The sequence below is a fragment of the Phoca vitulina genome, unplaced genomic scaffold (genome assembly GCF_004348235.1).
Source record: "Phoca vitulina isolate PV1807 unplaced genomic scaffold, GSC_HSeal_1.0 scaffold45, whole genome shotgun sequence".
NCBI classification, from domain to species: Eukaryota; Metazoa; Chordata; class Mammalia; order Carnivora; family Phocidae; genus Phoca; species Phoca vitulina.
In genome coordinates this window covers 8709856-8735148 of record NW_022589748.1, presented here as the reverse complement: position 1 = coordinate 8735148, position 25293 = coordinate 8709856, and the positions used below count along the sequence as shown (strand labels likewise).

At 49.6% G+C, this 25293-nt stretch overlaps 1 protein-coding gene and 1 non-coding gene across 3 annotated transcripts; both read right to left on the bottom strand.

Annotated features, from left to right (window-relative positions):
* Positions 1 to 4641: 4641 nt before the first annotated feature.
* LOC116648891 lies at positions 4642 to 4748 on the bottom strand. Its single transcript, XR_004302581.1, has one exon. It is a non-coding gene; the product is annotated as a U6 spliceosomal RNA (small nuclear RNA).
* A 9450-nt stretch (positions 4749 to 14198) lies between these two features.
* On the bottom strand, positions 14199 to 24952 carry ASL (argininosuccinate lyase). Of its 2 annotated transcripts, XM_032431155.1 has the most exons (17): positions 24860 to 24952; positions 24581 to 24635; positions 20950 to 21144; positions 20626 to 20709; positions 20308 to 20364; positions 20048 to 20145; positions 18456 to 18533; positions 18278 to 18355; positions 17832 to 17884; positions 17437 to 17499; positions 17126 to 17240; positions 16860 to 16944; positions 16688 to 16747; positions 16342 to 16425; positions 15632 to 15712; positions 15385 to 15491; positions 14199 to 15277 (listed from the first exon to the last, which is right to left on the bottom strand). In XM_032431155.1, the coding sequence occupies exons 2-17, from the start codon at positions 24590 to 24592 to the stop codon at positions 15133 to 15135; spliced, it is 1395 nt and encodes a 464-aa protein (XP_032287046.1). In that variant the 5' UTR covers positions 24593 to 24635; positions 24860 to 24952; the 3' UTR covers positions 14199 to 15132. The 2 variants fall into 2 exon arrangements, with proteins under 2 accessions (XP_032287046.1, XP_032287047.1); XM_032431156.1 differs by lacking the exon at positions 24860 to 24952 and having other exon boundaries at positions 24581 to 24829.
* Between the last annotated feature and the right edge of the window lie 341 nt (positions 24953 to 25293).

The window sequence follows — 25293 nt, the reverse complement described above, 5'->3', positions numbered from 1 at the left end:
CCAGGAAACCACACGTAGCCACGTGAGGCGCTTTGGCCAGATCTGTCCACGCTGGTACATGTAGCTCCAGCTCACGCATTTAATTGCTGGAGAGGATTCTACCGTGCGAATACACCACTGCTGATTTTGCCCTTACCCTATTCAGCACTTAGGCTGTTTCCATTCTTCACGTTCACCGTCAACACCGCAACATACGTTCCTCAGATGACTCCTGACGTTGTGCTCACGTGTGAGACTGTGCCTGGGCGTGTTCTAGGCCTGGAGCTGCGGGGTGGAGGGTCTGTTCATCTCCCCCTTCACTGGGCATCCTGAGGGCTCTCCAGGGGGGTTGTACCCATGGGCGCTTGTACTTCCTGCTACCCCAGGGAAGGGAAAATGGAAGCCCTCAGCCGCGAGCTCTGCCCTTGAGCCAGGGGCAGGCCCTGGGGCTCCCCATCCACCCCTTCCGCTTGTGTCTGGTCCGCAAAGAGGTCTCACTTACTTTAATCTTGACAAGATCTTTCGGGGTCTTTCTCTTTTTGTGTTTTATTCACCGTTATTGTACATCTGAAGCACAGAATCACTTTGCTATGTGACTGTCAGTCTGTCTGTCTTAAGCTACTTTTCTGGGTGTCTCTCCCATCCCTCCGTGCACTCCAACTTGTACACCTGCCTCTTGGGCCCAGAAGTACTTTCCCAGGCTTGTCTTGGAGGCTTAGCGTTCTTTGTCCTGTTCTCCAGGTCATCTTTCTAAGCTTGGTTCGGATGCCAGCTCTTTTGTTTCCTCCCAGTCAGAAGGAACCTCTCCCTTGTCCTTCTTCTGGGACAGCTACTGTGACTACGTTTGTACTCGGGGGCCTGCACTGGAGTCCTGGCTGTCTTGGTTTAGCTGGACTATGGCTTTCTGGCAACTGATCCCCCTCCTTGTTCCATGAGCTCCATCCCATGGGCCCTCCCCCTCAGATGAGAACATACAGAGCATCACTGGGGCACCTGGGGTGTGTGGGGGTGCCCGCTGCATTCCTATTGCTCGATGACAATAGTGATATAGCAATCCCTGTGAGCAGGCACTCTGTGAAGGGAGACTTACAGCTCTGAAAGACTGTAAAATGGCTCTGTCTCTGTTACAGATGTGGAAATTAAGGTTCAGAGAGGTAAAATGACTTACTCAAGGTAATACACCCAAGACTGCATTTACCATTGTTGATGGCACATTCACTTCTTTTCCCAAATGACCCTACATCCAAAGGACTTTCTGATGTCTAGGACAGAAAGTACTAATAGAGTATGCTTCCCCCTGTGGTGGGGTGCAGCAACACCAAACGTCCCTGCAAAGATTGTATGGTCACAGCCTTGAGCTTACCTAGCAAGTCACAGGATACTCAGCTGATCAGAACACAAGTTTGAGACTTCCTATTTTTTTTTAAAAGATTTTATTTATTTATTTGAGAGAGTGAGCAAGTGAGAGAGCATGAGCAGGGGAAGGAGCAGAGGGAGAGGGAGAAGCAGACTCTCCATTGAGCAGGGACACGGGGCCCGATCCCGGGACTCAGGGATCATGACCCAAGCCAAAGGCAAACACTCAACTGACTGAGCCACCCAGGTGCCCGAGACTTCCTGTTTTGTTTTTGGTTTTTTTCCAATAGATAAATTTTATTGCATTTAAACAATATCTCAAATAGGTCTTGGGACTCATTTGGCATCTTCTTGTTTCTCTAGATGGACAACCTCAGACCTTTTTCACTAGCCCACTGATCGGTTCCTTTCTGAGAGACAGATAGCATCTAAAAATTTTCTGATGTCCTGGTGATTAACTGTTGTAGCTTGCTGAATCAAAGAAGGTGAATTTGTACAAGTTCAATGCCAGTAACTTTCTGGGCTTGAGATACTGACCAAGCAATACCTGGCCTCATTTGAACCAGCAGATAGATTTTTTTCATCCAAGAATTTTCAGATTTTTAAAAAGATTTTATTTATTTATTTATCAGAGAGAGAGAGAGAGAGAGAGAGAGAGAACACAAGCAGGGTAAGGGGCAGAGGGAGAAGCAGACTCCTCGCCAAGCAGGGAGCCCGATGTGGGACTCGATCCCAGGACCCCGGGACCACTACCCAAGCTGAAGGCAGACGCTCACCCGACTGAGCCACCCAGGTGTCCCAAATTTTCAGATTTTAACAAGAGACCTGCTCTCCTGAATAAAGACATAAATGGGGAAGTGAGCACACACAGACCTCATCTTAATGGAAACCCAGTGGAACACCCTTGCTCATGTGCTATATTTGACTACAGACTGTTTGAACCCCCGCCAGTTCCTCTTTGTCAGACCAGAGCCTCTCACTTTTCTTTCCAAGGAGGCTGATTTCTACACTGATGACATCCCTCCACAGGATTCCGCTGGGCTTTTTACAATAACTGTCCCTTCAGGGTGATGACATTTTCTGGAATGTAGATAGTCTGGTTACTGAAAATGGTCTTCATTCTCACAGTGCATTCAGCAAAGAGAGCACCTGAATGTTTATTTTTTTAAACAGTTTTGTTGAGTTATAATTCAAATACCACATAATTCATCTACTTACAGTGTACAACACAATAGTTTTTAGTATATTACCAGATGTGCATGACCATCATTGCAATTAAGTTTGGAATATTTTCATTACCTCAAAAGGAAACTCTGTGCTCTTTGCTTTCTATCCTTCTGTCCCGCCCATCTAGTCCTAAGCAGCCACTAATCTATTTTTTGTCTCCATAAATTTGGCTATTCCAGGTGTTTTATGTAAATGGAATTATATATGTGGTCTTTTGCCTCTTAATGTTTTAAAATAAATGTGTTTATACTGTAATTCTGCTCTGTGAAATTCAAAATTTAAAATCAGTGTTTTTAGCTCTGTGACTTCATACATTTTTTTCAAGATTAGCAGAACATTACAGCAAATACAGAATTAAATTTTCTCCTCCCATCCCTGAAAAAAATGCCCAGAAGCTTTTTTTTTTCTTTAAGAGTTCATTCCGTGGGTGGGGGAGGCGGGGAGGTGGCGCCTGGGTGGCTCAGTTGGTTAAGCCTTAGCCTTTGGTTCAGGTCATGATCTCGAGGTCTTGGGATCAAGCCCCACATCCGGCTCCCTGTGTCAGCAGGGCGTCTGCTTCTCCCTCTCCCTCTGCTCCTCCCTGCTGCTCGGTGCTCGCTCACTCTCCCTCTCTCTCAAATAAATAAATCATTCTTTAAAAAAAGAAGGAAAAAATAACAACCCAGGGAGTTAGGATGTCTTGAACTTTTTTTTTTTTAAGATTTTATTTATTCATTTGACAGAGAGAGACAGCGAGAAAGGGAACACAAGCAGGGGGAGTGGGAGAGGGAGAAGCAGGCTTCCCGCGGAGCAGGAAGCCCGGTGCGGGCTCAACTAGGTCCCTGCTCCCACAATACACCCTTTCCTTAGCAAAAATGACAATCTTGTGTCTCAAATATTGGGCAGGAATCATACAATTCTAGGACATGACCCAGAAGTGAGCTGCTGTTGCAATGTAAACTCAGGGAGTTTAGACGGTCTAAGGAGGAAGGTGGCTCTGGAGACCTCAGTATGAATTCTACTGGGGGAATCTCAAATGAGTGGGAGGGGGGTCGTTTTGGCTGAGCTGGAGTAGACGGGAAGCAGAAAAAAAGGTCCAGTGCCAAAGAGAGACCCGATTTACAATAAAAGAGCAAGAGGGGGGGAAAACACAAAAACAGGCTGAAGTGGTAACAAGAGGCTTTGAAGTTGTGTTTGGAACAAGAACACAGTGACCGGCTGCCTGCAGCTTCCTATTTCCATCTCATCTGTCTGGGAGGATGATCTTCAGATCAGAAATGGAAGAATGAATGTCGGTAAAGGAATCTGAAAGCCCAGGGTAGTGGGTTGAATAGTGTCTCCTCCGAACCCCAATTCATGTCTACCCATGACTTCAGAATGTGACTGTATTAGTTTTCTAGGATTGCTGTAACAAAGTATCACTCTAGCAGCTTTCTGGTGGATTCTTTGGGATTTTCTAAATATAGAATCCCACCATCCATGAATAGACATAGTTCTACCTCTTTCCAATTTGGGTGTCTTTTATTTCTTTCTCTTGTCTAATTGCTCTGGCTAGAACTTTCTGTACAATATTGAATAACAGCAGTAAAAGCAGTCATCCTTGTCTTGTTCCTTATCTTAGGGGGATGGCTTTCAGTCTATGAATATGATGTTAACTGTGGATTTCTCATCAATGCCCTTTATCTAGCAAATAATCAATATTAAAATTTTTTTGTCCACATTGAGATACGGTGTATTCAGAATGCCTTAATTATTAATAAGGCAATGTGTTACAATACGAATAAAAAAGATTATTGTAATTGTGTAATTAAATAAATGCCCTTTATCATGTTGAGGAAATTTCCCTTTATTCCTACCTTTCTGAGAGTTTTTTATTTTTTTAAAGATTTTATTTATTTATTTGACAGAGAGAGACAGCGAGAGAGGGAACACAAGCAGGGGGAATGGGAGAGGGAGAAGCAGGCTTCCCGCGGAGCAGGGAGCCCGATGCGGGACTCGATCCCAGGACCCTGGGATCATGACCTGAGTAGAAGGCAGACGCTTAACAACTGATCCACCCAGGCACCCCGAGAGTTTTTTAGAAATTGAAGTATAGTTGGCAAAAATATGGAATCCTTCACAAATGTGCATGTCCTCCTTGTACAGGGGTCATGCTCATTTTCCCTATATCATTCCAATTTTAGTATATGTGCTGTTAAAGTGAATATAATGTTTCTGAGAGTTTTTATCATAAAACGGTGTTGGATTTATCAAATGCCTTTTCTGCTCCAATCAAGATGAAGATATGCTTTTGTTTTCTTCATTCTATTAAAGTATTACATTGATTGATTTTCTTATGATGAATCACACCCTTGCATTCCTGGGATAAATTCCATTTGGTCATGGTGAATAATTCTTTTAATATGTTGTTGGATTCAATTTGCTAACATCTTGTCAAGGATTTTTGCATCTATATTCAAAAGGGATACTAATCTATAATCTTCTTTTCTTGTGATGTCTTTATCTGGCTTTGGTATCAGGGTAATGCTGGCCTCCTAGGATGAGTTAGGAAGTGCCCCTTCCTCTTCAAGTTTCCAGAAGAGTTTGAGAAGGATTGATGTTAATTCTTTAAATGTTTGGTAGAATTCACCTGTGAAGCCATCTGGTCTAGGACTTGTTGGGAGATTTTTGATGACTGATTCAATCTCTTGTTAGAGGTGTGTTCAGATTTTCTTCTTGAGTCAGTTATGTAATTTGTGTGTTTCAAGGAATTTGTCCAAGTCTTCTAGGTTATTTAATTTGTTGGTGCACAACTACTTATAGTATTCTCTTATAATCCCTTTTATCTCTATAAGCTCAGTAATAATGTTCCCATTTTCACTTCTGATTTTCATTATTTGTATCTTCTTTTTCTGTGTAAGTCTATGCTGTGGTCTAAAGATTTGTGTTCCCTCAAAATTCATATGGCAAATTCTAATGCCCAATGTGATGGTATTAAGAGGTGGGGCATTGGGGGGTGATTAGGTCATGAGGGCAGAGTCCTCATTCATGGGAGTAGAGCCCTTATAAAAGAAGAGGCTTCAGAGAGCAACCTCACCCCTAACACCATGCGAGGATACAACGAAAAGTCTGTGAACCGGAAGAAGGCCCTCATCCAACCATGCTGGCACCCTGATCTTGAACTTCCAATCTCTAGGGCTATAAGAAACAGTTTCTGTTGTATATAAGCTATCCAGTCTGTGGTATTTTGGTATAGCAACCTAAACAGACTAGGATAGTCTTGCTAAAAGTTTATCAATATTGTCAATCTTCACAAAGAACAAACTTTTTGTTTCTATGATTTTTCCTTTCAAAAATTTTTTTGGGAGGTGACACAATTTAACCCATAACAGTGGGTTTATTTGAACATAGAGCCTTTGCAGATATAATTAGTTAAGATGAGGTCATATTAGATTAGGATGAGCCCTAAATCCAGTGACTGATGTCCTTCTACATTCCCTCCAACAGTGCACAACTGCTCTAACTTCTCCACATCATTGTCAGTAATTGCCATTTTCTGGTTTTTGATAGTAGCCATCCTACTGGGTGTAGTTTTGATCTGCATTTCCCTATTGATTAGTGATATTAAGTATCTTTTTATGTGCTTATTGGCCTTTTGCATATCTTCTTTGGAGAAATGTCTGTTCAAGGCCTTTGCCCATTTTTGAATCAGGTTGTTTGTTTTTTTGTGGTTGAGTTAGAGTTAGCTATAGGTTCTGGATATTATTTCCTTAACAGATATATGATTTACAACTATTTTCTCCCATTCTGTGGGTTGCCTTTTTACTCTATCACTAGTGTCTTTTGATACACAAAATTCTTAAATTTTCATCAGGTCAATCTATTTTTTTCCTTTGTTGCCTATGCCTTTGGGTCATATCCAAGAAATCATTGCCAAATTCAATGTCCTGTAGCTTTTTTGCTGTGGTTTCCTCCAAGGGTTTTATAGTTCTAGGTCTTATATTTAGGTCATAGATCCATTTTAACATGGTGTTCAGTAAGGGTCCAACTTCATTCTTTTGTACATGTATATTCAGTTTTCTCAACACCATTTATTGAAGACTACCTTTCCCCACTGAATGGTTTTAGCACCTTGTTGAAAATTGTTGGACCATGTATGTGAGGATTTGTTTCTAAACTCTATTCTATTAGTCCATATGTCTGTCTTTATGCCAGTACCACACTGTTTTGATTACTATAACTTTGTGGTAGGTTTTGAAATCAGGAAGTTTGAGATCCCCAACTTTTTTCTTTCTTTTTTTCCCCCACTATTGTCTTGGTCCCTTGGGACTCCATGTGAATTTTAGTATGGGGTTTTCTATTTTTCTAAAAACATCATTTGGATTTTGATTTTAAAAACTGCATTAAACCTATAGATTACTCAGCATCCATGAACATGGGATGTCTTACTTTTTTTTTTTTTAATGTTTTCTTCAATTTCTTTTCAGCAGTGTTTTCTAGTTTTTAATTGTACAAATCTTTCACCTCTTTGGTTAAGTAACCCTATGTATTTTATTCTTTTTGATGCTATTGTAAATAAATGTTCCTCCTTTTTTGGATTGTTCAGTGTTAGTGTGTAGAAATGCAACTGATATTTGTGTGATGCCTTGTATCTTGCTATTTTCCTACATTTATTACTTCTAACAGTTTTTTGGTGAAATCTTTAGGATTTTCTGCATATAAGGTCATATTGTCTGTGAACAGAAATAATTTTTTCAAATTGGATGCTCTTTATTTCTTTTTCTTGCCTGATGGCTCTGGTTAGGACTCCCAGGACTATGTTGAAGGGCATCCTTATCTTGTTCCTGATCTTAGAGGAAAAGCTTTCCATCTTTCACCCTTGAGTATGATGTTTATATAGGTATTATGTTGAGTTAGTTTCCTTCTATTTCTAGTTTATTGAGTGTTTTAATCATGAATGGGTGTTGAATTTTGTCAAGTGCTTTTTCTGCATCTATTGAAATGATCATATGGGGTTTCTTTCCTTCATTCAGTTAATGTGTTATATTACATTGATTGATTTTTATATGTTGAACAATCCTTGCACTCTAGGGGGAAATCTCACTTGGTCATGGTGTATAATCCTTTTAATATGTTACTATTACTGGGGCACCTGAGTGGCTCAGTCAGTTAAGTGTCTGCCTTTGGCTCAGGTCATGATCTCAGGGTCCAGGACTCAAGCCCTGTGTTGGGCTTCATGCTCAGTGGAAAGTCTGCTTCTCCCTCTCCCTCTGCCCTTTCCTTTGCTTGTGCTCTCATGTTCTCTCTCTCATATAAATAAAATCTTTTTAAAATATGTTACTATTACTTTTAAAACTGTGGCATATTGTATTTAGTTTTTAAAAAAGGATTTCTTGAAGGAATGGTCAGCACTATCTAGAAGGTCAGAGAGGTCAAGTAGGACTGAAGGGAATTTAGTTATTAAGAGGTTTTTGTTAAACTCATACATTCTTAGTTACACCATTCATAATCCAAAAAGTGGAAACAGGGGCGCCTGGGTGGCTCAGTTGGTTAAGCCACTGCCTTCGGCTCAGGTCATGATCCTGGAGTCCTGGGATCGAGTCCCGCATCGGGCTCCCTGCTCGGCAGGGAGTCTGCTTCTCCCTCTGACCCTCCCCCTTCTCAAGCTCTCTCTCTCTATCTCATTCTCTCTCTCAAATAAATAAACAAAATCTTTTTTTTATATAATTTTTTTTTTTAAAGATTTTATTTATTTATTTGATAGAGACACAGCGAGAGAGGGAACACAATCGGGGGAGTGGGAGAGGGAGAAGCAGGCTTCCCGCTGAGCAGGGAGCCCGATGCGGGGCTCGATCCCAGGACCCTGGGATCATGACCTGAGCCGAAGGCAGACGCTTAACGACTGAGCCACCCAGGCGCCCCAAAATAAACAAAATCTTAAAAAAAAAAAAAAAAGTGGAAACAATCCAAATGTCTATCATTAATAGTTAAACAAAATATGGTATGTGCATATAATTGAGTATTATTCAGCCATAAAAAGGAAAGAAATTCTGATACATGCTACAATGTGGATGAACCTTGAAAACATTATGCTGAGTGAAAGAAGCCAGGCACAAAAGGCCACATATTACATGATTCCATGTATATGAAATATCAAGTAAACAAGCCTATAGAGACAGAAAGTAGATTAGTGTTTTCCAGGGTCTTGGGGGAGATGTTCAGATCAGGTTGGGAGGTTGAAGAAGACATGAAAGCTTCAGTTTAGCTGCCATGGGGGAGATAAGGGAAAGCTGAGCAGGAATAAGCAAAAAACTGAATGTTTGGCTAAGGTTATAGGCCCAGTCTTGCACATTCAGATGACCACAGGAGTTGGTAAGAGATTGGGGTTACTGAGAACAAGGTGATAAGTTTGTAGAATTTCTGTATGTAATGTGGCGGCTGATGATGAACAGGATGCTAGTGATGAACAGGCTAGCTAGCCTACTGGTGAGGCTGAAAGAACGAGAAAGTTCTCAAGAAAGGGAAGAAGATGAATCCCACAAAATCTAAGTAAACTTAAAGCATTCAGCATGACATCTGGCCCATGCAGAAAATTCTTTTTTGTTTAAAATAGTAGTCAATGTTGTAAGTGATGAATCACTGAATTCCACTCTTGAAACCAAGATTGCACTGTGTGTTAACTAACTAGAAACTGAATAAAAACTTAAAAATGAAATATAATAATAGTTGATTATTTTAGAGGCATATCAGTTTTTTTGAGGTATAATTCACATATCAGACAATTCATCCCTCTCTATTGGTCAACTGTTTTTTGACTAGGGTGCCAAGACAATTTAATTGGGTATGAAGAGTCTTTTCAACAAATGATACTGAGACAAATGGATTTCCATATGGGAAAGAATGAAGTTGGACCTTTTCCTTACACTATATACAAAAATTAAGTCACATCCTAGTGGGTATGAAGTGATATTTCATTTTGATTTTGATTTGCATTTCCCTAATGATTTATAATGTTGAACATCGTTTAGTGTGCCTATTGGCCATTTTTACATGTTCTTTGGAGAGATATCTATCCAGATACTTTGTCCATTTTCTTTTTTTTTTTTAAGATTTGATTTATTCATTTGACACAGAGAGAGAGATGGTGAGAGCAGGAACACAAGCAGGGAGAGTGGGAGAGGGAGAAGCAGGCTTCCCGCCAAGCAGGGAGCCCAATGTGGGACTCGATCCCAGGACCCTGGGATCATGACTTGAGCCGAAGGCAGACGTCCAACGACTGAGCCACCCAGGCACCCCTATTTTGTCCATTTTCAATTCAATTAAATAAAATTTAAAACAATAAACAATTCATTGTTGAATTGTAAAAGTTCATTTTATATTCTGGATACTAGACCCATATCAGGTATATGATTTACAAATATTTTCTCCCATCCTATGAGTGCCTTTTACTTTCTTTGAGGCACAAAATTTTCTTGTGGGCTTCTTTTTGGGGTGATGAAATGTTCTAAAACTGGTGGTGGTGATGGTCACACAATTCTATGAACACACTAAAAGCCACTAAACTGAACCCTTAGGGCGCCTGGGTGGCTCAGTCAGTTAAAGGTCTAATTCTTGGTTTCAGCTCAGGTCATGATCGCATGGGTCATGAGATGGAGCCCCACATGGGGCTCCATGCTCAGTGTGGAGTCCGCTTGAAAATACTCTCCCTCTGCCCCTCCCCACCAGCATGCACATGTGTGCTCTTTCTTTCTCTCTAAAATAAATAAATATTCTTTTAAAAAGGGTGTGTCTTGGGGGCGCCTGGGTGGCTCAGTCGTTAAACGTCTGCCTTTGGCTCAGGTCATGATCCCAGGGTCTTGGGATCGAGCTCCACATCGAGCAGGGAGCCTGCCTCTTTCTCTCCCTGTACCCCTCCACCCCGCTCATGCTCTCTCTTCCTCTCTCTCGCTATCTCTCTTTCAAATAAATAAATAAAATCTTAAAAATAAAAAAAAAGAATATACCTCTGGAGTTTTGTTGACGTTGAGTCTACTAGCTTTGTGGTAGATGTGAATGCAATTTTGGTTATTCAATAGGACAGTAATCATATATTCTGGACATAACCTGCTGCTAAACTCACAGCCTTCCCCGCACCCCCCCCCCCCCCACTTCCTCCTATAGACCTTGATTTCTTTCAGAAGACAACAGGCTCGGTGAAGTGGGGCCTGCCCCAAACCCCAAGGGATGATTAAAGTTTAGTACAAAAGCCAATAAGACAACCTCATTCCTTTTCCCAGAAACTTGCTTTCTCATCATCCCTTGAAGCTAAGAGTATAGAACAAGAGAGACAAATTGAGGTAAGACTATTAAGCAAAAAGAAACCAGGACTTGGTAATTTGGGAAAATCTAGATTTCAAAAGATGCTAAGATTAGGGATTTCACTATCAGGAAAGCATGCTAGCCTAAGGGCGCCTGGGTGGCTCAGTCGTTGAGCGTCTGCCTTCGGCTCAGGTCATGATCCCAGGGTTCTGGGACCGAGCCCCGAATCCGGCCTCCTACTCAGCTGGAAGCCTGCTTCTCTCTCTCCCACTCCCCCTGCTTGTGTTCCCTCTCTTGCTGTCTCTGTCTCTCCGTCAAATAAATAAATAAAATCTTAAAAAAAAACAAAAAACAACTATAGAGAGAGAGCCTAGGTTGTGGTTGGACAACCTTTTGCTAGTGCCTGGAAGAGATCAAAAGATCAGAGTACTTTGTTGTTAAGAGTGCTCTTTGAAGAGATCTGGCACAGGACTCTCGGATTCCCTCAGCTTTCTCAGCAGAAGCCAGGAATAAAAATGGCATTATTTCGGAAAGATCTGTAGAGGAATCTCTTGTCTCATGAAGTGAACCCCTGTGACATTCACAGGAGACCCGCAAAGTTCTTAAGGATATTATATCAGCAAAAACACCCCCAGCAAGGATGAAAAGGAGAAGAGGAAATTAAAGAAGGCTTCCCGAGTTTCCTCAAAAATCCTACAAGCAGGAAACAGGCCACTTACATGTTACTCAACTGTAAAGATGTGCTACCCTTCAGGAAAAAGGAATGATGGCTCCGCGGGGTGTGGGGCGTGGGGCGTGGAGCACGTCCAGAGGGCAGAGCTCAAGGGCAGGAAGGATTGTGGGTATCCCCTAATTTTCAAAAGTTTGCCTTACGCCACTTCCCTTTTATGAAAGATCTACATTAGTACGTTTTCACTAACCAAAAGAAACCCAAAGATTTTTGCTTTTAAAAAGGCAAAAAAGCAAAATTGGCATACTGTGTGTTTTGCCGTGAGCCTTTTTAGAGGCAGGGTGCGCCCCAAGCGGCAAGAGCGTCGCCACCTAGCGCCTTCCCGAGGAACTGCGCTCAGCCTCGGCATCAAGCCACCATAGCTTGGAACTGTGTCTGTGAACATCTGTGCTTTATCTTGATTTATTTTGGGCATCTGTTAGCAATATATGTCCTAAGGTATCAGAAAAGCCTAGGAGGGGTTCTGGGAATGCTCAAAAACTTTTCCATATTAAATTAATGGTAATTGCTCATTTACTTTATACCATTTTGGCTTATGAAGAGTTTCACAGGAACACTGTATTTTCAGAGACCAGGGAAAACCTGTGTTCCCAGGCCTTGAAACCTAGTGGAATTTTCTGGGTTGGATTTCAAAATTGCTTGGAACCAGTGATTCCTTTTTGCCTTCCATTTTCTTCCTTTTAAAACAAATGCCTTGGGGCACCTGGGTGGCTCAGTTGGTTAAGTGTCCAACTCTTGATTTCGGCTCAGGTCATGATCTCGGGATCCTGGGATCGAGCCTTGCATAGGACTCTGTGCTCAGTGCAGTCTGCCTGTCCCTCTCCCTCTGCTCCTCATCCCCCCTCCACCCCACTTGTGCTCTGTCTAAAATAAAATCTTTTTAAAAATTAATTGAAGTGCCTCTAAGTGTTATCCAGTGCCTAAACAAGCCCTGTATTCTGGGATTAGATCATTTGTTTCTTGAGTTTGTATGCATGAACCCTAATCCACACCACAATCACATGAGATTCTCAGATTCATGGATAGAGAGGAATTTTGCCCCAGGATGGATCATACCCAGAGTCTCACTCATACCTAATTTAGATGATTTAGATAATGAGATATGGGACTTCTGAGTTGATGAGATTTAGAACTTGTGTTGATGTTTAAGGGGTTAAAACTTTGGGGGGAAATGGGATGGAGTGAAGGTTTGGCACGTGGGATGGACATTAGTCTTTGAGAGCCAGACAACAGAACATAGTAGACTGAACAATGATTCCCCAATATCATAATCCCCCAAACTTGTGAATATGTTACCTTACATGGTAAAAGGAACTTTGCAGGTGTGATAGTTAAGGATCTTGAGATGAAGCGATTATCTTGATTTATCCAGGTGGATCCAGTGTAATCACACGGGTCTTTATAAGAGAGAGGCAGAAAGGTCAGTCAGAGGATGTGACAAAGGAAGCAGAGGGTCAGCGTTAGAGACAGATTGGAAGACGTTGTACTGCTGACCTCAAAGATGAAGGAAAGGGCCACAAGCCAAGGAATACAGATGGCTTCTAGAAACCGGACAAGGCAAAGAAACAGATTCTCCCAGATGCTTGTTGACACTTGATTTTGTCTCAGTAAAACCCATTTCAGACTCTGACCTCAAGAATTTTAAGATGATCTTTATGTTGTTTTATGGGAAACCAATACAAGGTCATACTGAACTTTGGTGTAAGTAGTCAGTTGGTGGCAGAATAGAAAGAGGAAGGCAAGGGGAGTAACACAGTCATGAATGGACAGTCTGGAGAAAAGCTACACAAATTCTTGCTCTCTTTGAGCCGGGAGAGGCTCATTCCTCTGGTCAGGTTGGAGGGCATATGGCCAGGCTCACAGGTGGGAAGAACTGGGGGCTGATTCCAATTAAGGAGAAACTTTTAATAGGATTGTCTGAAAACAGAGTTCCCACTTAGACTGTGGTGCACCCTACTGATGGAGGTGTAGGGCAGGACCTGCTCCCTGTGTCGAATGTATTACAGTATGTATTGCAATCATTATTTTAATCCTGTCTGCTGTTTGACGGACATAAATCCCTCCTTCATTTCTGAGACCAGACTCCATACCTTCTCTCAATCAGCACTTTGACTCTAATGTGTACAACCAACATCTGGGGAGTTTGTTAAAATGCAGATTCTGGATCAGGTCACGCTGGGGCCCAGGAGAGGCGGTGGTCTGCAGCGACTTCAGGTAACAAGATTCTAGAGACCAGTGATCCTCAAACTTGAACGTGCATCAGAATCACCTGAAGGCCTTGCAAAAACAGGTAGCTGGGACCCCACCTGGAATCTGATTTAGTAGGTCTCAGGCCTGAAAGTTTGCATTTTTAAACAAATTCCCAGATGAGGAGGATGAGGGGAAGGAGGAACCACACTTTGAGAGCCAATACTCTAGAACATTCTGTGAGCCATGGCTTTGGCCCTTTTTGGAATGTGGTGTGGTGTGCCCACTGCTGGAGTTTGGGCTGTTTAGTTTATAAAGTGTTTCTTTTTTTTTTTTTTTTAAAGATTTTATTTATTTATTTGAGAGAGAGAGAATGAGAGAGAGCACATGAGAGGAGGGAGGGTCAGAGGGAGAAGCAGACTCCCCGCAGAGCAGGGAGCCCGATGCGGGACTCGATCCAGGGACTCCAGGATCATGACCTGAGCCGAAGGCAGTCGCTTAACCAACTGAGCCACCCAGGCGCCCCTATAAAGTGTTTCCATTGCTCCCAAGAAACACTTGGGAGGGGTTATTCATTCTTCCTTGAGTTTAACTTTGTTGTTAATAAAACATAAAATTCAGACATTTCTTATCAGGATTTTGGTGACTTCTGTGTAGAAGAGGCCTCCGCTGGTTCTGGGGACTCACTGCTATTGAACATTTACTGTGTGCCAGGCCTGGCCCCAGGCCCTTTGCAGACTAAATGTAAGTCCTTGACTGCAACAGGGGGCAGGCCCCCCCAGGCACTCCTATCTGTGGCCCTCACCTCATGGTCCGTGCTGGGACCACATGGCAGTACATTACTCTCTAGGGTGAAGGAGACATCTTTGCATGTGTATGAAGTTCACCTAGATGCCTGGCATCCCATGCTAGCTGGATGACTGACTTTACCACCAAATATGCCATTCCCCGCACGAGGGCCCAGGACACCCTGTCACGGTGCCTGATTGTTCAGGGAAGGGTGGGTTAAGCAAGGGGAGAATGTGAGCAGGCGAGCCTAGAGGACGCTGGAAGGAAGGATAATGAACAGGGACTGACTGAGTTAACCAAGCCCGTCAGGGGCCATCAAGGCTCCAAGGAGGCCAGTCCTCCCAGGATGCTCTGGGCCGGTTACTGTGCCTCCTACAGTGAAGGGTGTGGGGCCTGAGCAGGGCGGAGGCTCTAATGAAGGCAAGCCCCTCTCCTTCCCCATCCATGACTCCTGCCACCCTTGTCCATTTTCTCCGCTTCCTTGATGGCCCCCACTGCTCACTCAACAGGCCCCTGAAAGCCCACTGCTGAGGGAGTCAGGCTGGGCAGGAAACAAGCAGCGGCCTCCTCTTGGGCCTGCTTTATTTGGGCGCGGGGTGGGGAGGGCTCTAGGCCTGCTGGGCCCGCAGCAGGGCCCGCACCTGGCCGATCTGCCAGTCGACACTGGAGCTCGCCGTGCCACCCAGGGCGGCGTACTGCTCCACGCTGTGGCCGTAGTCCCACACGTGGCTCACGTCACCCGAGAACAGGGGGCTGGGGGAGAGAGGAGGAGGTGGGCTAGGGCCCAGCGGGTCCCCAGGGGCCTCAGGGTCCCAGGCTCACCTCCTGGGAGGCAGCGGAGGGAGGGGAGGGGGCTGCACCTGATGGTCTGTAGCTCCTTCAGTGACAGCTGGTTGAGGGGGACCCCCTTGGTCTCGGCCATGAACACAGCTTTCCCGGAGGCCTCATGGGCCTGGCGGAACGGCATCTGGGGCAGCCAGGCATGGGCGGCACCGACTCAGTCTTCCTCTGACCCCTGTGCAGCCCATGCCCTCACGCCCCCCCAACCCTCGGCCTGGGGGACATCCCCATCTCCTCCCCCCTCCCCCCCAGCCACCCCACACTCACCCCTTTGCGGACCAGGTAGTAGGCGAGGTCAGTGGCCAGCATGTCAGGACTAAGAGCCCGTGCCATGTTGTCACGGTGAATCTGGGGGACACCAGTGGGGGGAGTGGTGAGTCCTGGGGACCCTGGGTGGTGAAGCTGCCAGCCTCAGGCCCAAGGCGTACCCCCCGTTAGCCAGGATGTCCCTGGCCTTGGGCAGATCCACTCTGACCCAGCCTGTTCTGCTCTCTCTGCTTGAGCCATTTGCCATCATCACTGATGACGTTTAGGGGAGCTCCTGGGGTTGCCAGCACTTTTTCTCAGGGTCCCCAGCCTTAGTGTGCATCAGAACCACCGGGTGGTGGCGGGTAGTGAGTAAAGATAGCCAAAGCAAGAAACTCCAGGAGATGATTATTGTTGAAGCTGGCTGTTAGTCCACAGGGGTTCATTGTGCATTCTCTCAACTGCGCATACCGACATTTCCCATCATAGATGGCCAAAAAAGAAATCTGGTCAGGACAGTTGATGGGACCCCTAGATTCTAACCCACTTCCATTCTACTGTAGCTAGCACCTTTCGTCTCTTCGCTGGTCCCAGGGGCAGGAGCAAACACCTCCCCACCTCCCCCTGCCCCGGATCTTCTGGATGCACCCACCCTCGCCTCCTCTCAAGATCACCTCCTGGCATGCCCATCCCAGAGTAGAGGGGCCTGGGGGACAAGACGGGGGGCTTGCCTGTAGTGTAGAGATGACACCGGTGGCCACTTGGAGGACGGCACTCATGGTGTCTGACACTTCAAATACGGCTTCCTTGTCCTCCTGCGAGGCACGCGGCAGGAAGTGAGAGCCCAGCAGCCTTGTCCCCCACTGAGGCATCCCCACTGCCCTCCACTGGGAACACTCAGCACCTCGTACGAGCCACACCAACAGAGAGGAGAGTTCTCAAGGGCAGTCAAGGGCTGGGTGCATAGGATGGGAGGTGGCAATTCTGTGGGGCCCCTGCGTGGATGTGCCAGGGCCCTGAGAAATTGGATGCAGTGTATGTGCAGTGGATCCCTCACCCACAGCCCCAGCCTCGCACCTGTAAGTCCTTGTTGTAGGTGCTTGGAAGTCCCTTGAGTGTCATCAGGAGCCCAGCACACTGAGAAAAGAGTGAGACTGAGGAGGCTGGACCTCAGAGCCCATCCTGGAAGTTCCCTCAGGACCCTCCAGGTCAGCCCAAAAGCCTTGCCCCCACTCCCTGCCCTGCTCACCCGCCCAAACACTCGGCCCGCCTTGCTCCGGATTAGCTCCAGGCTGTCTGGGTTTTTCTTCTGGGGCATCAGGCTGCTTCCGGTGCTGGGGACAGAGATGCTGGGGCTGAAAGGGCTCCCCTGCCCCTTGGCTGGTCTGCTGGCTGGATCAGGTGAGGTCTAGCAGCATGTAGTCCAGGTGTGCCCGGGGACGGGGCGGGGGAATGGGGAGGAAGGAAGCCATGCTGGTGGGTGCAGAGCTGGGGTAGGGCAGGGCCCAGCCTTACCTGTAGGCATCTGAGAGCTGCACAAAGCTGAATTCCTTGGTGCCATAGAGGATGAGATCCTCAGCCATCCTGCTGAGGTGGGTCATGCACAGCGAAGCCCAAAACAGGAACTCAGCTTGTGGGAGGAAAGGGAGAGCAGGCCTTCTGGTCACCAGGCCTCTCTTGCTCCCCACTCAGTCTGGAGAAGCCTCAGGTGGACCAGACTTGGGGTGGGAGGGGGCTGGAGAGGAGCCAGGGCTAGAGGGCAAATTAGAGCAGGGTGCAGGGTAATAGCCCTATAGAGGACAAGCGCGCTGGCTCCTAGGACTCACCCACAAAGTCTCGCTCACTGGTGGCATCCATGCTGTTGAGGGTGATGGCCCCAAAGTTCAGTTCTGGGGGAGAGGGAGACAGGGAAGGCAATAGGGCTCGGCCGGAGGGCCAGGAGGGGCTTCCTCTACCCCAAATCAGGTTGCCAGCGAGGAAAGTAGGGAGGGGCAGGAGTGGGGACGGGTCTCTTGTACAGGTCCCAGGAAGGAAGCAGGAGCTCTGAGTGTCCCCAGAGCCATGTACCCCTGCCACCAGCCTTCTCTTGCCCCTCTAGCCTCAGTGTCCATAGGTAATAAATGAGGGCTTCAGCCAGACCCCTGCCCCCTCCGAGTGTGTGTCTGTGGGGCCTGGCAGGCGCTGAGGGGGACCTCCACGGGGGAGGGGCAGGGCACCTCACCTGCTCGGAGCAGCTCCCGGTCCACACCCAGAGGGTTGCCTGCGATGGCCCCACTGCAGGAAGAGGGGGGCCCAGGTGAGCGGGGCTCCTGGCACAGACACACGTGCACACCAGCGCCAAGTGCTGACTGTCAGGGCGGCCGCCCAGGCAGCGTGGCTGACGGAACACTCGTCCCCATGGAGTGGCAACGGCAGGCTGAGGGCAACTGGCTGGCGGGCTGGGACCTCCCTGGAGAGCTCCGGCCCTGCTCTGGTTACCCCCATCTTAGAGAGAGCCATGGGTCCAAGCAGGGTTCCCTCCCTTTCGGAGAGGCCAGTTACCTGGCTGGCTGTCCTCCTCTGTCCTTGCTAGCGCCTCCTCTTCTGCTGATCCCCAAGGACCATGCCAGCAATGTGGCACAGCCCCCACCCCCAACTAGGCCCTCAGAACACTGGGGCCTTACTCACCTCCCCAGGGGCAGGACGTTGACCCGCTTCTGGACCTCCAACAGCCTCTCAGAGTCTCTGGTCAGCGCCACGGCATGGCTGCAGGAAGCCGGGGGGCAGGAGGTCAGGGCATCCTGGGGCCCTCCCTTCCATCACAGCCCCTCCACAGTACCCCTGCCGTATGTCCCACCCCACTCACCTCAGGATCCAGTGGCTCCAGCGGATGGGCTGAGCCCTCTGCAGGTGCGTATACCCTGGGAAGAGGACGTCACGTTCCCTGCGGGGTGGGGGGCGGGGGGGGGAGAATAGGGGCAGGGGCCTGAGGGGCTCAGCAGGTTCAGGCAAGGGCTGCCTGTGTCACCCCGTATCCTGCAGGCCTGAGCCCCAACAGGGAAAAGCAGGGCCAGCCTTCCAAGGATCTGCCTGCACAAGAAACCAAGTGATCTCCTGGGGACAAACACATCATAAAGGAGGAGACCAGAAGTGGGGCAGTGTGACCCAAGGACTGGGCCAGTGCCGTGGAGCCTCTCGGAGTAGGACTGGGGCTGCGACCAAACGGGATTAAGTCCTCAGCTCTGAGCAGAGGTGAGAGCAAAGGAGGGCACACAGAGTGGCTACTACCTGGCAGGGGGAGTCGCATTTGTGAGCACTTGAGAAGCTCCCAAGGACTTCGGAAGAGCAGGGGGCTCTTTAAAGTAGGCAAGGCAGAGGCAGAGGTGCTGTAGGTGATGGTTTGGGTTTGGTTTTTTTTTTTTTTTTAAATAAACAGCTTTACTGAGATACAATTCACCTACCGTTCACCCATTTAGACTGTACACTTTAAAAAAAATTTTTTTTTTTTTTTTAAGATTTTATTTATTTGCGAGAGAGAGAATGAGAGACAGAGAGCATGAGAGGGAGGAGGGTCGGGAGGGTCAGAGGGAGAAGCAGATTCCCTGCCGAGCAGGGAGCCCAATGTGGGACTCGATCCCGGGACTCCAGGATCATGACCTGAGCCGAAGGCAGTCGCTTAACCAACTGAGCCACCCAGGCGCCCTAGACCGTACACTTTAGTGTATATTCATCAGTTTTAGAACATTTTCATCCCCCCAGAGAAGACACCTTTTACTCATTAGGAGCACTCCCTGTTTCTCCCCAGCACCCCCAGGGTGACTGACAGTTCTTATGACCTCGTTTTCCCCCAGGTGGTAAGGTCGGTGAAAAAGAGGTCATAGGGAGCTGGGGAAGAGGAAGGGTCAACCCTGTCTGTGACACCAGATCGGGACTTCTCGGCAGCAAATCGGCCAGGTCTGCAAAGAGCAAAGCCAACCCCAAAGACGTGAGGTCACAGGAGCCAAAACTTGGGATAAGGCCAGCGGGAGGCAGCTTTGGCTGTCCTGTGTCCGTGCTGGGTGGGGACCGGGGGGTGGGATGGCGGGCAGGGGGCACAGGCAGGCTGAAGGGTGACCTGGGCTGCCCCCAGCACAGGTGGCCCCTTTCCTCAGGCTTCGGGGCATCTGCCTAGTGCCTCAGCCTCGTACTTATGAAGCCTCAGAGGGTGAGCTCGCCCTGCCTGCTGAGCTCGGCGGGCCTGGCAGTAGGAAACATGGCAGGAAGTGCCCCCAAGCCTGGCTGCTTTGCCTCACTTGGTCCAGGAGTTCCAGGACGCCCCTGAACCCCAGGGCCTGGCTCCCCGACCTCCTTCACCCTTGCCACCTAGATCTGGCACTCACGCTGCCTGTCTTAGGGGACAGCAGACCCTGGCTGCCCTCATGCCCCCCTCTGCCACCTGGGGGTCCATGGGAGACTCACGCCTCTGCCCGGTCCACCATAGTTCTGATGAGCTCCCGGAGGAGGGCGGAAAGTTTAGAGCAGTTCTGTCGCATCCACAGCCTGAGGTCTGTGACCACCTGTGGGGAGGAGAATGTGGCACTCAGGGAGAGAGATGTGTTGCTTTGCTGGGGAGCCAGGACCACCGCCGAACCCTAAATCTGCCACCTGGGCTCCCCAAGATCGGGAATGCCCAGGGCCCGGGGGTGCAGTGGGGCGGGGGCCGTAGGAGCTGGCGGCACCTGGTCGTTCCGACTTCGGCCCGTGTGCAGCTTCCCAGCAGTCTCACCGATGAGCTCCTGGGGGTGGAGGGAGGCATGGGGTCAGGGTCTGCCTGCTTGTAGCCCATTGGGGTCAGCTCAGGCAGGGCCTGGTTCCTCCCAGCCCTGTCACCTTCCCTCCCTACTCCTGGTCCCTGACTTCTCTGTGGAGGCCACCTGCTCTGAGGTCCGGCCTGCACTCTGCCAGTGAGGAAGGGAACAGAATGATGGCGTTTATGCTCCAAGTGGCCAAGGGTGAGGTGGAGACGGGAGGCCAGGTGGACAGGTGGGGGGTCATACCTTCAGACGCCGCTCGTTGGCTGTGTGAATATCTTCATCATTGGGGTTTAGTTTGAAGGTGCCCTGAGCCCACTCCTCAGCCACCTGTAGCAGATGGCGACAACCCCAGGGGTCAGGGGTCAGCCGCCCGCAGCCAAATCGGTCCCCGGTCCCACCCCGACCCTGAACACGGACTGTCTCTGTATAAGAGCTGAGTCCTACGGGTGTGCCACAAGAAGGGTGAGTGCTCCACAGGGGGGTGCGGTCCCCACCCCCAAGGGACTTGGTAGGAGCCTGGGACCACAGGGAGGGGCTCTAGGGTGGGCCTTAGGATGTAGAGAATACCTTGTCCAGTCCATGGAGTATCTGGTCCATCTCAGCCTTGGTGAGGAGCCCCGCCTTCTCCAGGCCCCGGCTGTAGGCCTTGCTGCCCTGCACATCCACCTCCCACAGGTGCCGGTCGTAGGCAATGGATGAGTTGAACTTCTCCATGATGGGGTCCACTGCGCCCACAAACCGGCCACCCCACAGCTTCCCACTCTGGCCAGGAGAGCAGGAGCAATTAATCTCCTCCCCACACTTAAGAACAGTGCCTCTCACAAAGGGCCCACAGGAGAGTTATCCAGTCTGATGGCAGTGGGAACCAGCAGGCAGGATTATTTCACTGGACAGATAAGGAAACTGAGGCTCAGAGAGGATCGGGAACTTGCCTGAAGTCACTCAGGGAGTCAGTGTGGGAATGTGGCTGAAGTTAGGGTTCTTTCCCACACTGTGACACTTCTCTAAGGAAATGATGGCACCCCTGAGACTACAGCAGACCCTCTGGGACCTTTCCTGCTACTGACCAACGGGAGAAGTCACTCTGGAATCCAGAGTTTCAATCCAGCTCTGATATTCCAACGATAATGATAATAATCCCGGCTCACACATGTCGCATTCTTGTGTGCCAGGCACAATTGTAATTGCTTGGCACGCACCAACGGACCCTCTCTGAAGCAGGTACCAATTCTATCCCGCTACCCAGAGGGGAAAACCAAGGCACAGAGCCCTTGCTGGGAGGTAGAGCCAGGGCTGCAGCCCAGCTATCTGAAGCAGGGTCTGCACTCTAAACCCCATGTTCCGCCAGGGCCTCTCTGCTGGCTCTGGTATCCTGAACTTTTGCAGCAGGGACAGGCAAGGAAGCACCTGAGGGGCCCCATCAGGCTCCAGCGGCCTGCATTTCTCTCCCATAGCTTGGGGCAGGGCCTAAGATCCCAACCTCTACCACTCCTTTGGAGAATGCCTCTGGCGCATCTGTTATCATTGGCCTTCTAGAAGGTCACTAGCTGACCCTCTGCCTCCCAGGAGCCAAGGGCAGAGGGGTGGGACAGAGACACCTCTGTTTTGAAAGAGTACAGAGGCCAGAGCATGTGACAGATGGGGGAGGGGTGCAGAACACATGGGGCTCAGTCCTAGTTCCCAGAATGCCAAGGATTAGGAGAGTGTTCCCTGGGTGAAGGTAGGCACTTTACTTCACTGTCAACTTTCCTGTGGAGGAGAGTTTATAATGGCTGCTGGGGACATATGTCCTCCTCTGTCACCCTGCAATGTCCCAGACCTCTCCTAGCCACCTGATTGTGGGCATAGTACATAACCTCTCTAAACTGCAGGGTTACCCCTCTTTAAGGACAATAGTAGTACCTATCTGCTAGAGTTGTTAGGAGCATTCAATTAGGTAAAATTTCTAAGTGCATACATAGCACGGTGCCTGGCACTCAGTAAATTCTCTTAGTAAGGGAGGGGCCGAGGGCTGCCCGAGGCAGGGGGTGCCTTAGCGCCGGTCCTGGTTCCTGTGCGCCCCGTGGGGGCCTCCCCTGCGCTCAGGCCCCAGGCTGTGAACTGACCCCTCATCGCCCAGCAGCCTTGGCTGTCTGAGGACTCTGCCCTGCAGAAGCAGCCTCCACCCCCTTCAACCTTTTGAGCTAGATCCGCCCCTTACCCGCCAAGCCTAGCTCTCCCGCAAAGCACCCCATGGCTCCCTTTCCTGACTGCTGGGGCCACAGGCCCAGGGCCGGCCAGTGCCAGTCAGGATTGGGAGCCAGCCGGCCCCTCAGCCAGGAACCTGGCACTGCCTCCTCCGCGGGCCCTGGACTCCCTGCCCAGGTTGTTAGTAATAACAACTACTTAACAAGTGGAGCTTCAGCCAAACCAATTAGCACCAACCCACAGGACGGCCTGGGGCAAGCAGAAGTCACCTGATGCTCTGGTCTCCTGAAGGCAGCCCACTCTGCATTGGGGCCAAGCTCCCACCCCACTGGAAGGCTTAAAAAAGACCCGAGAAAGAGGGGGCCTGGGTGGCTCAGTCCATTGAGTGTCCGGCTCTTGGTTTCCGCTCAGTTCAAAGTCCTGAGATAGAGCTGCTCTGCTGGGCTCCCCGCTCCGTGGGGAGTCTGCTTGAGATTCTCTCTCCCTCTCCCTGCCCCTTGTCCCGCCGCCCCCCCGCCCCACAAGCTCTCAATCTCTCTCTCAAATAAATAAATAAATAAAATCTTTTTTAAAAAAAGATCCCAGAAGGATGTCAGAATAAGGCGCTACCATTTGGGCTCTGAAGAGAGGGGGAAGCCCAATGTGGCGGAAAGGGCGCCCCTCTAACCTAGCGCACATCTGGGCCAGAATGATACCTTTGGGGCAAGGAGCACTGGTTTGGGCTGGGATGAATGAGCAACAGCCAATTTAGAAAGTACAAGGGAAATAACGTGTTGTTACCATTGGTATCGTTAGCCACCATTTTTATTTTTTAAAAGATTGATGGAGCACGGAGCCCGATGTGGGGCTCGATCCCAGGACCCTGGGATCATGACCTGAGCAGAAGGCAGACACCTAACGACTGTGCCACCCAGGCCTAGCCACCATTTATTGAGCACTTACTACATAGTAGGACAGCTCGGCCCTGTGCTAGGCATTCTACATATGCTGTTACACCCTCCTGTGAGTTGGGCACTGTTACCCTGGGAGGTCGAGAGACCGCTTCAGAAACCAACTCTGTTTGCCTCCAAAGTCCAAGCCCTGTCCTCCCCCACTACACCATGATCCAGAAACTAGCAGGGCAGGCATTCTTACCCAGTTTATTCAGATGAACAAACAGGTCCAGAGAGAGGAAGTGCCTTGCTAGCTAATGAGGACCAAAAAGGACTGGAACCCAAACCTCCTGTTTCCCAGGCCACAGGTTCCCTTCACTGGCATCAAGCAAACAGCCCCTTTTACCTGAAAGCTTCAAAGCAATGACCTCATGATCCAGTACCTTACAGAAGGAGGCAGAGATCTATTATTATCCCCATTTGCCAGATAATTCAACTGAGGCCCCAGAAAAGACACTTGTGCCTACTCAGTGGTCAGGAAGAGAACCCAGGAGCCCTCTGGCTCTAAGGAAGAGAGGCCAGTGAGACAGGAAGCCACCAGACACTGGGGCCACTAGGGCCCCAGGGCATGGTCCCCTACGTCCTGGTTCTTTCCACAAGCCAGAGTCATGTGGCCTCTTCTACACAGGGACAAGGGCTACAGCAGGAGAAGGGGCGCAGGGTGGGGACTAACAGGAAGGGCATCGGGGAAGAAGGAATGAAGAGGCGAGGGAGCTGAATGAGTGGGCAGCTCCTTTCCTGCCCCCTTGCTGGGAGCACTATCAGGTCAGGTCAGGGCCACCTTCCCTAGCCTTGTGGGCTGGTAAGTGCCACACAGGCTCCCAGGGAGCGGGAAGGGGGAGAGAGCAGAGGGTGATGCGGCCACCGGGAACAGGCACAGGTCTCTCCCAGGCCCTGGCAGGTGCACCAGGAGGTACCCATCGCCTGGAGCCAGCCAAGACGATTACCAGGAGGGTGGCCGGGGGCAGGTCTGGCACGGGGAGATGCCGTGTGCAGGTCACGGCCCTGGCTGGCTCCCAGAGTGCCCCTCCCCCTCGTTTGGACACTCGGAGGACCTGCGTCCCCGAGGTCCCACTCACCTCCGATGCCATGTTGGGCGGTTCGTCGTCGTCCAGGAGCCTCGGTGGTCCGGGTCTGGAAGACAAGCCGGGATTGACAACCTCCTTGGCCCTCGGACGGGGTCCCTCGGGCGGGGCGGGCTCGGGGCTCCGGGCTTCGGCACTGCGCTTGGCCCAGCGCAGCCTGTAGGGAGGCGGACGTGGGCAGCGCCCAGCGCGCGCCACGGTCGTCGGCGTCCTCCGCTCCGCCCGCCGCGCGCGTCCCGCCCGTCCCGCCCGTCCCGCCTGTCGGGCACTCACCACCTCCTGGCCGCGCCGTCAGTCCCCTGGCCAGCCACCTGGCGGGGCTTTTCTGGCCGCGCGAGCGTCCGCAGCGGCCCGGCCCTGTGCCCGCCTCCTGGCGGCGGCCGCACCAATCGCAGGCGGCCTGGAGGGGTGGGCGTTGCTTGCGCCCTCCAACCCCGGCTGTGGGCGGAGCCGTTTCGGGAGTGGCTTCGGGTCGAGCGGCCCCAGGGAGGGGGTAGGGGCTGCGAGGGTGGTGCCTGAGCGACAGCGCGGAAGGCAACGAACTGTGCGGGGCACTGGAAACACCCGGCCAGGCCGGGCGGGCTCACAAGATACAAAAGGTGAAAAGGCATGCCCGATCATTCATTCATTCATTCATTCATTCAACAAAAGGTAGGCGGCACCTCCTTTGTGCCAGGTAGAGTTGGACACTGGAGAAAAAGAAATGA